The sequence below is a fragment of the Peromyscus eremicus genome, chromosome X (assembly GCF_949786415.1).
Source record: "Peromyscus eremicus chromosome X, PerEre_H2_v1, whole genome shotgun sequence".
Lineage (NCBI taxonomy): Eukaryota > Metazoa > Chordata > Mammalia > Rodentia > Cricetidae > Peromyscus > Peromyscus eremicus.
Genome location: NC_081439.1, coordinates 35,000,715 through 35,013,210, shown reverse-complemented (window position 1 = coordinate 35,013,210; position 12,496 = coordinate 35,000,715). Strand labels below are relative to the sequence as shown.

The 12,496-nt window shown below is 36.6% G+C and overlaps 1 protein-coding gene across 1 annotated transcript; it reads right to left on the bottom strand.

The window, feature by feature from the left end:
* Positions 1-1,121: 1,121 nt before the first annotated feature.
* LOC131899993 (odorant-binding protein-like) lies at positions 1,122-4,753 on the bottom strand. Its single transcript, XM_059251459.1, has 5 exons — positions 4,731-4,753; positions 3,770-3,840; positions 2,180-2,290; positions 1,397-1,498; positions 1,122-1,138 (listed from the first exon to the last, which is right to left on the bottom strand). Exons 1-5 carry the CDS (start codon positions 4,751-4,753, stop codon positions 1,122-1,124), a joined length of 324 nt encoding a protein of 107 aa, XP_059107442.1.
* Positions 4,754-12,496: the final 7,743 nt, after the last annotated feature.

Genomic DNA, 12,496 nt, shown 5'->3' with positions numbered 1-12,496 from the left:
GGAGGGGCTTGGACCTGCCTTGACTCAGTGTGCCTGGCTGTGCTGACTCCCCATGAGAGACCTTGACTTGGGGGATGTGAGGATGTGCAGTGGCCTGGGAGGGAGGGTTGGGGGTGGAAGGAGGGAGGAGTAGGGATCTGTGGGTGCTATGTAGAGAAAGTAGAAAATTTCATAATAAAGAAAAATGAAAAAATACAGATATCATTTGTTATACCAGACTGATTATTTTAATTAGCATAATGGATATATATGTGCTTTTTGAATGAGATCATTTTCACACGGTCTTTATTGCTTCTTGAAACACTTTATTTAATCATTCAGAAAAGTAAGAACAGCTCATAGATCATGAAAAAGGAAAGGAGACGTAAGTCAGGAATTCGGTATGTGGTATCCTGACTTCACAGGAGAGGGGACAATTCATTCAGAAAGAAATGGTGATTTATATGTGATACTGATTCCCTGGTCAAGAGGATATGATGCATAATTGTCATCCAGTTGTCCTCTGTGTAAACGTGAAACAAAAATGAAAACATTGTTGAAAGGATAGGAAAGACTTCATTCTTGAGAGTGCATGAACACAAAATTAAATATAACAATATAGAGTATAGGGAAGGGATTATACACAAACAGTTCCTTTCCTAGAAACCACAAGTATCTTATACTTTGGATTCCATAGGAGCACTATCTACAGGAAATAATGACATTCTGTGGCCTCACATATAATTTGAGATTGAGAGGATTCAAAGAATACATAGAAAATTTCAACATGCTTGTACCATATCTGTGGCAAATAATATTCCACAATCATAAGTAAACTAAGATTTTTCAAATGACAAGACACATTTTCTTGATGTAATATTACACAATATGAATGTATTAGTAATTCTGAATAAGATAAAATTCCTTCATATGAATAAAAAATATCTATCCTTTACTTTTGTCACTAAGATGTTCAGCTTAAAAAGGCAGATAATAATCTGTCCTGATTTTGTCTAATTTTGTGTTCATTATTCTCCTCTGTCACAGACTTATTTCTAACTATTTATGTAATAAGCACAAATACATTCAAATATCAAGATGATTAAGCATGGCTTCTGTTTCTACTCACCTACAGAAGGTGTTTACTTTGGACAAGTATCTGTAAAACAAAGTGAATGGTGTAAGGAGAGACAGAAATGTTATCGTAAGAATATAAGAATAGCTCCCCAATGATTATTGCTTGAAATAACAAATGGAAGACAGTATGTGACTAGATATAATCTGAATCAGGTGTCTAACTGAATATATATATATACATATATATATATGCATATATATGCATACATATGTTTATGAATATATATCAACATATATGTATGAATGTATGCTATAGCCAAAAAAAATTCATTGAGGTTACCTGTAGCCTGAACATCTTGAATGTTTTCTGGTGGAATGTTTTGTTTCTCAACATATTCCTCAAATTTTCTATCTTCTTCTTCAGTCAAAGGCTCACCTTTTCCTACATTTTATGAATAAAAATGTCAATGACATGTTGAGTAGAATTCTGCAGAATTTACATTGCTTCCTTAGTGTCCCAACATGGTATGCAACAGAAAATCTCAACTACTCCAAATTCATTCTTACTGGTTGGATCAATACAATCAATAATAATTTCCCCGTGTTCCATTTAATGAAGTCTAAATGGTGGTATGACATCACTTTCCAATGTTTTGTGATACATCAAAAATAAAAACTCTTCTCTAGAGAATTCATGCATCTCAATCCTTTCCACTTTTAAAAACATAAAACTAGAGAATCATCAATGCCTCTCAATGGAATCTTCACATTTCTCCCAAGTCTATACTCGAGAGTTCATGTTTTAATTTCATATACTCTTGATCAAATGACACTCAAAATGGTCTGAACTTTGGGAAAACAGTATCTGTTCCATTCTTTCCAGTGTGGATACATGAAGATAAACTCTTCCAATAGCCTCCTACATTGTCCCTAGTTGTCAATGACCATGCTACTTGAATTACAATATAATGTAAGAGTTGGTCCACACAACAATAGGATTATCATTTAGTGGACAGGAATTTAGAAATCTCATGATACTGTATTTGGGAGTGAATCTGACTGAATCCTCTTTTGCAGAGTGATACTTTTGCTACAGTTTCAGAGAATCCCCTACCATTCTTACCAAGAACAAAAACCAAGTTTGTTACTCTGCCGGTTCTATCCACATTCGTACTCTCAAAGACTGCATTCTTTGGTGTTAAATACATAAGTTGAAATTTGTTGTCACCTTCAACTGTAAAATGGAAATATTTAAAAACTCAGTGTCAGTAATTTTTATTACTTTATATGATGTCACCTATTTGCTAAACATTCATATTGACCCTGACTCTAGCAATCATCTCTGATTCACTATCATATGACACTTGTGTGCAAAGCTATTCTTGTAGTCATTCATTTTGCATATCCCACCATAATACAGTGACCAATCATTTCTGCTCTTCAAACCTGATAGTGAATCATAAGTACAGACACTTTCTCTTTTCTCTGAATTCCTAGTGTCAGGACTTCTATGACCAGTCTGTTGGTTATTCCTTTCTCTTTCAACCAGATCCCAAAGCCCATTTTTTCAATTCACTGAAAGTATGAAACTATGGTGTTATACCATGATACTTGTTGGGAAAATGTGTACATGTGCAAAAATAGATGGTACTAATTAGTAATATGCACAAGTTATCATCTTGTAAGATTACTAATGGAAAAGATGTAAAGATGAACACTTTGTGTATACCAGACATTCATGTTTTCTATGTCTGTCTGTCTGTTTATGTGTTTAAGTGTCTGTCTGTCTTCTCTCTCTCTCTCTCTCTCTCTCTCTCTCTCTCTCTCTCTCTCTCTCTCTGTGTGTGTGTGTGTGTGTGTGTGTGTGTGGTTGTGTGTGTGTGTATGGTATTTCCACTTATTGACACTTATTAAATGATAAAAGTGGTTGTTCATGGGAAAATAAAAGGAGTTAGGATCTGATCACTTTCTATTACAGGAATACTTTTTAATATCCATGTTAAATTAGGAAAAATTAGACTTGCCAAAAGAATGTATCCTCTGTTCACTTAAAATTAAATCAAAAGTCAAATTGTGTATAATTCAGTGGGATGGTATTGATATTACTTTAGCAATGCTTACAAAATTGAAATAGTCAGTCTGAAATTCTTAAATAGATTTCCCCCTAATTGCTGTTAAAAATTGAAGTTTATCATCCAATAATATAAATGTTGTGATCTCTCCAAATTATGAGAAACAGAAACACTGAAATAGCACTGTTAATTTAAATTTTCCATAAATCAAGGTGACACATAATTTTTGCAATGTAAGTACTTGAGAGCCTAAGGCATGACATTTGAGAAGATGTTTGAGGCCATTGAAGCCTATTAGTGAGTGGTAGGTCTGTCTGATAACAAACTGAGACATTGTATGAAAGAAAAAACACTGAATATCAACTAGAAATAAACTTTCATGCAGGAAAATTATTTGAAGACATCTTGTTAGAATTATTCACACTTTTAGGTAGCAGTGTTTTTCTCCATGTAAATTTCAGATGACCTATGATGTACTCTGACCTTGTAGCATATCTCAGTTCATTGGAAGGATTGATAACTTTCTGAGTAGCCAAAATTGCTCTAGATTCATGTCCCTATGTGTGGCTGAAGTATTAGCATGAATGTGCACACTCACATTGCTTTTGTTCATAAAGGAAATTCCTAGATCCTGTACTTACATTGGGTTTTGTAGGTGCCATCTGCTTGCTTATACCCAGTGACTTTGGTCTTTGAGCATTGGCCATTCGAACTAAAAATCAAACAGAGAATCCATCGTTTACTCTTCATAACTTGTAAATTCCTATTAAAGATCTTCAAATGTTATAATGAACTTGAGACAGTCTATGAACAGTGTATAGAGCTAGGACTTACCTCACTATTCCTATTTCTTGTTTAGAAAAGATCATTCTGTTTGTAATCATACGGATGACTTCCTTATTTGTGCCAATTTCGGCAAGTGCTCTGTAGGCCTTTATGCCTTCATTATCCAAACTATACTATTCACAGCATATGATTTTAATTATGCTAATTCTCTTGTTCTAGTCCAGAGATAATATTGAAACAAGTGTATATGCATGTGTTGAAGTGGTTTTATTTGTAACCTGAAACAAATATTTGTGGCTACAAGAGAGAAATGGTTCTAAGCATTTAAGTCCTAATGGTTTTATGTAGTCTTTCATTAAACATAGTCATCCAAATGCCAGAGAGAGAGTCTTTGAACCTAAAGCTTCAGAGAAAGGGATTCATAAGTTAGATTTATCAGACCTGTTTGTGGAGGACTTTTCTCTGACATCATTGTTTGGATAAGATAATATATATGGCTTTGACACAAATGCTCACACATATCTTTTGATTCACTAGAAATGAAAACCTTAGAGTCTCATACATCTAATATTAGAGAATAAAATTAAACCACAAGCCTCCAACCACAAGAATTTCTAAGGGAACACTCATGGAATTGGAGACAGTATCTAATCTCTGTGTGGTGTCCAGAGATACCCCATCATGGAATAATATAATCATATTGCTAAAGATGTGATTTCATGACCAAAAACAGAACATTCCCCTATTAATTTAACAACATAAAGGCTGAGAAACATAAATAGTCTGCTCAGTTTACATGGCTGACCATTTACTTACTTGACATAAAATGTGACTCCCATTTCACTACATCAAAGCTTAACTGTATAAATAATGGGGAAAATGCTGCTAGATGTCCACTGGTGATAAATACAAGTATCATTAATTAAAAGAAACCAAATCAAGTGAAACAGTCTATAAAAATAATAACCTCAGAGAAATTATATAATTGTGCAAAGGGACTTTCCATTCAAGCTGAAAATAATGCTTTACACTTCCTAAAGCGATGACCCTCCCCATTCAGTTGACTTCTTTACACACCAAATCCAAGGTCTATGTTGTGCTTAGCGATAGGATGTTTTCATCCATTTCTAGGAACCACCAAGAAGAATATCAGGACTCTGTAGTTCTTGTTCATCCTCTGGGGCTTCCCTCTCTAACACATCAAATAACCTACAGTTAGCACTTTGGTAATTTTGTTTGACAATCCATGGTTTCTGACTACACCATTACAAAGCATTAGTCTGTAATTTATGACACTTTCTTTAGATTATTTCATGTTATTATCTCTATTTCTTTCAGTTTTTAAAATTATACCATAATAACATCATTCTGCACTCCCCTTTCTTCCCTCTAAACTCTCCAATATGTACCTACTTCCTCTATTTCAATTTTGCGGACTCTTTTTTAACTAAATGTTGTTATATGCATATGAATTTGAATGGTCACATTTGAGTCCTAACTTTTATCTGAAGATTTGGAGCTAGGAATAACAGAAGAGACCTAACATGCCACATTTGTCTTTTTAGATCTGGGTTACTTCAACCAGAAAGATCTTTTGTAGTGCATGCCATTTACCTGCAAATGTCATGAATTCATTTTCCTTTACCTTGGAATATTATCATGGAGTGTATAAGGACCACTATTTCATTATCCATTAGACAGCTGTAGAACATTTATGTTGTGAATAGAGTAGCAATGAACATGAATAAGAAAGTATCTATGAAATAGAATATCAAGTCATCTAGGAATATTTCAAAGAGCTATATAACTGAGTCACACAGTACAAATTTTCCTTCAGAAAACTAAGAATTCTCCACACTGCTTTCCAGAGTTGCTATAGAAATATGTAAATCCGAACAAAAGATATCTCTGGGCAACACAATTGTACAATCTCTGTCTCTGTCTCTCTCTCTCTCTCTCTCTCTCTCTCTCTCTCTCTCTCTCTCTCTCTCTCTCTATCTCTCTCTCTCTCTCTTACTTTCTCATTCTTTTGCTCTGTGCGGTTGTCTGTGTGTGTGTGGTTGTGTGTGTGTGTGTGTGTGTACATGAGTGTGTGTGTATTTACATGAGTGTCACAGTGTGTGTGTGCGTGTGCGTGTGTGTGTGTGTGTGTGTGTGTGTGTGTGTGTGTGTGTGTGTGTTTTGTTTTCAGTTGACTCTCTTCAGGTCCTGTACCCATTTTGACTGGACTTTCTCTTTTCTTATACTTTGTGTTTTAATTTTGTCGGGTTTTCTGGATATTCATTCACACCCAGCATGTTTGCTTATACTGGACATAAAGTAACCATTTCCTGTCTTCTGAAGATTATGGAAGAGGACTTCACTCATGGAATTGTACACCTCGTTTCTAACCTAGGGGCCACTGATGGGTTGGAGCTAGGAGGAACATTGGCCAGCCCTATTCTTTCTACTTGTGAAAACATTAGGGCCCAAGTGTTAGTTCCAGAATGAAGGGCACATATATAGCCCTGATTAAACTCAAACTCATAGAGCCACAAATAAAATTAAAATAAATGATACTGTGAAAGGGACTTGTTTGGGAGGGAGGACTTGACAAGATTGAAATGACATCAGAACTATCAGAAAATTTTATTTATGTGGGAAATTGTCAACAAACAAGTTTTTAAAAAGCATTTTACTTGAGATATTCATGGCAAATCACCTTTTTGAAAAAAATGAAAAAGAAATATTGTGGAGTACAGAATGAAATGTGAAATATTGAGACATTATATGCTTTCAGGTTCACAGACCTGGGCCCCTGAGCCGCAAATATTCTATCTTCCATGAAATCCCTCCACTCTGTCCCAAGACCCAATCTTCTGTTTAGTGACACTCATGGACTGTGTGTGGTCTCCAAATTCTACAAACATGAAAATAACAGTGTAAGGGACACTAGTTCTCATTCTTTCTTCATGTGCTTTTGTTTTCTGTTACCAGTCAGTAACAATGAGTGGAGAATCCACTTTATAATCCAATTACAGACTGATGATGTGCTTCTCTGTTTGTTGACCTTTTCAAACCAAGTTGATGATTCACTGACTTCTGTTTCTCAAGAACTCAGCTGCTGTATTTCTTGGCTTGATGCTCAGGACCAATAGGAAGAGAGGCAGGCACCTGTCTGACTTAATTGCCTCTACCATTTGGCCAATACTCAGCCCTTGGGCACAGATGCACTGTAATACATTTGTTATGGTTTCCAATGGGAGTTTTATTTTATATTTTCAGAGGGAATAAACTGACTTGTTACATGATTGCTCCTTCACTATTTTCTATAGTCCTCTGTTCAAATCACTACTCGTTTATATTAGCTGTGTTCTTTTTTATTAATATTCGGGATTTTGTTATGCATTCTGAATATATGTGCTGTTAGAAATAATGTATTCAATTATCTTCGCAATATATGAACTTTCTATCAACTATTTCTTTGGTGTACCTCAAAATCCCAAATATCTAAATTTTGATAAAGTTCACCTCTGTCTCTCTGTCTCTCTCTGTCTCTCTCTGTCTCTGCCTCTCTGTGTCTCTCTAACTGTATATCTCTGTCTCTCTCTCTCTATGTCTGTCTCTGTCTGTCTCTGTCTCTGTCTCTTTCTGTCTCTGTCTCTGTCTCTTTCTCTCTCTCTCTCCCTCTCTCTCTCTCTCTCTCTCTCTCTCTCTCTCTCTCTCTCTCTCTCTCTTTCTCTCTCTCTCCCTCTCTCTCTCCTTCATAGGGCAATCCAGAAATTCACTGATGAATTTCCTAAAACAATTTTCCTCTAGCCTATATCCAATATTTTAAAGCTTCACGTGATTAGTTCTCCTAGATCTTTTCCAGCTTTGTCTCTTAAATGTAGGGATCTTACATTTTCTTGACTGTAGATCTATGTGCCATGGATATTAACTCAGGAGTTTCTGATTACACATATTCATTTTTTCCTGAACAATAAATATGTTGTAAGGAGTGATTTTATTTACTCAAATGTTTATCAAAATCCTTCAGCAAAGAATATTCACCAGCATATGTTCCTTGACATACTTAATAAAACAGATTTTTACTATTCCCAAATTAATAACTATATTTGGACCCTGCTACAAAACCAAAGAGATGTGCTTTCTGTTCAATGCACAAAATGGCATAAACATCACCAAAAATGAATCAACCATGATGATTCAGAAAATCAATACTCTTTAATTATCAGTTGAATGACAAATAATCTCAGAGTGTCCAGCCTCAAGCAGTGCCTTTGGATTAGGATTCCTGTATCATCAGATTCAATCATCATCATCCATTCAGGTTGATGTGAAATCAGAAGAGATTTATTTTATTATTTTCCCCTTCTGTCACCTTTCCTCTTTTGTATGGCAGGAACATGCCCTGGACATTCCCACTGTCCTTGCTGGAGTAAAGGCATATGCATTCTCTACTTACTACTCCAGTGCTATGTCTCATAGTGCCTAATTTCTAAAGGTTAATGAAGTTTACCTCTCCTCTCCACCTCTTTGAAAATCCTAGAATAAAATGTTCCTTCATTAAATTCCTATGTCCAGTGTCCATCCAAGTCTTAGACTTTAACATAATCAGTTCTTCTAAAGTTTCTTAAGCTTTCCTTCTCAAATACATAGATCCAGGGTTCACATGGACTTAGCTCTAGTGTATTGGGGAAAACAACTCTGAAAATTTTGATTGCAGACATTCATTCCCTTCCAAAAATTTGTTTATGATTAATAATATTTCCTCTTCTGCTTATCAAAATTCTGTCTCCTTTCCATTTTCCATTATAAAGTGTAGTTTTAAATTTCCAAATTAATATCTACATTTTTGCCCCATTGTGTCTTAAAAGAAACGTGTCTTTTAAAACCATAATGAAGAGTACAAAGTTGAATTAACCATGAGAGTCTGAAAAGTAAATATTCTTTATTTTCAGGTGAGTGACAAGTCTCCTCAGAGTCCCCAACCTCAACAGTTCCCTGTGGTTTTGGCTTCATGTTGAATCCTAGGCAATTTGCCTCATCTGTTCAGGTTGAGGTTAAATCAGGATAGTTTTTAAATATTTCCTTCTTCCATCATCTTAATCTTCTTCTGGCATTAATGTGCCAGGAAATTCCCAGTGTCTTTGCTTGAGTATAAGCATATGCACAAACTTAGTTAAGGATTTGGTTTTCTGAAAAGCTTTATGGAACACTAATCAAATTCATTCATTCCAATTCCCTTGTTTCTGTCTATACTCACAAAACAGTCATATTAGTTCATCAAATTTTCACAATTTTTAATGTGACAACCATCAGTTTTAAAAGAAGTCCTGAGTAATGACAAAGACAAGAGGGGAACATGGGGTGGTTCAGAAGAAGGAAAGGTAAGGAGCAAATGATGTGATTATAATATAATATCTTAAAAAGAAAGAAATGAAAAGATTTCACAATTTTAAATTAATATCTGTTATAAATATAATCCTCTGTTTATTTTGAACAGTCTGAAATCCATTTTTCATTTCTTTCACATTCCCTGATTTTTATTTTATATTAATCTTATGAGTGACAAGCCTTAAGGGCTTATTTTGATGTTGTATTCAGGATTCATCCAATAGTAGTAACTATGAATTCCATCATCACAGAGTAAAAGCACCCAGGATATTTACACATGAGGTCTTCATCTAAGGACATGTTGCATTCTCAGAGCCTTCTCTCACTCTGATGACAGACCTTATACTAAGGTTTTGGCTAGAAGGAGAAAACCCCAGGCAGTAGCTTTCATGGAATATACAACTTTATACACATGAAGCTATTTCCCTCTTCCTTGCATGTTTTGTTCGTAGGTTCACACATGCCACACTGAAAACAATGTACTGCTCTATACTTTCTTCTTGTCTCTCTACTTTCTCTTTTCTCAAAATAAATTTGGCAGACACAACTTCATGAGCCACAGCTTTGAGGAAAGGAGGCAGTTGGGAGTGACTCAGTTGAAATTCTGTATGTATGGAGCTACCTTAAACATTCTTCAAGACATGTAATGAAAATAAGAGTAAATAGTCCTCAGCAAAGAGAAAAATAACATAGTTAATATAGTGAAGATGCAAATGAATCATAGTCAAGTGACATATGATCCCGACTGTAAAATATATGAAGTTCAATGCTCTGTTCTGTTAGAAAGAAAATCCCAAAAATGTCAAATATTTAACTGTGTTCTTTACACATCAGGTACTATATTAATACGTTTTCTTGTTTTCAGTCGCCTTCAACTTACATCATTTTCCCTCTTCTTCTCCTTCCTCAAGCCCCTCCCACATACCTTCCCTCCAACATCTTTTATGCACCACCCACTCAACTTTATAGCCCTTTTCTTGGATTATTATTGATGCATACATATATATATATACATAGACATGTATAGATGTGCACATGCACACAACCTGATGAATACCATTTTATTCCTTGAGTATATATGGTTTCTTGGCTGACTATTTTGCAATGAACAACCAACTGTAGTGTCCTTCTTACCTGGGAGAGGTTAATTCTCCTTCTTCCTACACTCATTAGATTTTTGTGGTCACCGTCCAAGGGCTGGGACTCTACATAGATTTCCCCTTCCATGTTAACATTGCCACTGATACAGACGTCTCCCCCATCTTGTTAATCATATAATTTCTAGCCAAGAAAGTTTCACAGCAGAATTCTTGGTATTCTGGATTTTAGAATCTTTCCACTTTCTCTTCTGAAACAAGATCCCTTCTTCTTAGATGCAAAAGCTGAGATGTAGACTGGTCTTTTGCGACATGGCCCCCACAAATTGTTGTTCTCTATCTTGTGTCCAGTTGTGAATTTCTGTGATGGTTTCCCTTTGATATAAAGAGAAGTCTTATTTTTTCAGTAGGGGTTTCTACCTACACTTCTATCTGGTTATAAAGATGAGATTTGGAATATAGGAAGGAATTGTGCTGGTCTAGCAAAGTTGCAGAAGTAGATGCTTTTCTAAATTACATGACCTCAACTATCCCTGGGCATTTGACAAGCTTTCCAGTACCAGGAATGATTTCTTTCTGGTTGAGTGGTCCTTGAGTCCTATCAGATACCTGTCGGTTGCCACCCACATGTTAGTGTCACTTCTTGTACCTTCTTGCTTTTCTTGTAATGTCATTCTTCACAGGTGCCTCATCTGGGTAGGGCTGTTTGTATCCCAGCTGTGCGTAACCGCTTGTAGCTAAGGTTGGTCAGGCCTGGGGCCTAGGCCCAGCTAGGTACAGGCAGGGAGCCGGGCCCCTCCCCATGTAGGGAGCTGGGCCGGGCTGCCAAGCCAAGCCTAGCCAAGCAGTTTTTAATGAATTCTTGCCACGTTGGGTGCCAAATGTAGATGTAATAATCTTATTAAATGTAAAACACAGAGCCAAAACAGAGTTAAAAGCCCAAGAGGTCAGAGCAGTAGCTAAGAGCTGATACCTAAAACTGCCTTCTTACCCGTCCTGCCACTGCTGTCCTTCCCCTCTGAAAGAGGCCTACTTCCTGTTTGTCTGTCTTTTTATTGACTTTCTGTTCTGCCTTTTTATTGGTTGTAAACCCAACCACATGACCTCCTCCTTACTGCCTGTCTATACAGACCTCTAGGTCTCTATGGTTAGTATTGAGATTAAAGGCCTGTGTCTCCATGCTGGCTGCATCCTTGAACAAACAGAGATTTGCCTGTCATGTGATCGGATTAAAGGTGTGCGCCAGCACCATCCAGCTTCTGCTATGGCTTGCTATTAGCTCTGACCCCCAGGCAACTTTATTTAATATACAAACAAAATCACATGTCTGTACAAATAAAATGTCATGAAATCATCACTAAGTTAGTAGCCATTATCGAAGTTGTTACTAAACTTAAAATCATGGCTAAAAGTAAGCAGACTCATGTGTTTTCTGAAAACCATCTGCCAATGCTTTTTGTCCTGCCAGAGGCCCTGACTGGGAATCTGTCCCTTTAAAAATGGGATTGCCTTCCTGGACTGCAAGAATACACCCACCTGAACAGACATCAACCTCTAGGGACAGTGGCTGATTGAAACCCCATGACTTCAAAGGGTCTTTAGGCTGCTTCTAAAACCAAACAATTGTCCTGGTGATAACCAGCTAGCTCATATCACCTAATTTGTCTGGGATCAGTCCTCCAAGAAACCACCAGATGGATTCAGAAGTTACATGTGTTAGCTCTCAAATTCAGGACAAACGCCTGAGGTGCCCATTAATATATCAAAGGGGATGCTGTCCACCAGTCTCTCTCAGTATTTCCAGTATCTGTTCTGTTGTAACAGTAACAGAGTCCTGGATCCTCAGCACTACTCACCCTGCCCTCAACTAATCCAGTCCCTGAGCATCACTTACCTTCCCCAACCTCTGATTCCTATATAGCCTCAGTCATTTTAGACATGGGATCTGTTGGTCTCTTGGTCTCCTGATTTGTTCCTGGCCTCTTGGCTCCTCGTTCCTCTCTCTTCCATTCTCAATCCCCTCATCCTCTCATGGCCCAGTTCAGTTTGCCTATGAATATTTCATCCCTCATATCTATAATTAACCATCTCATCCACCATATCTAT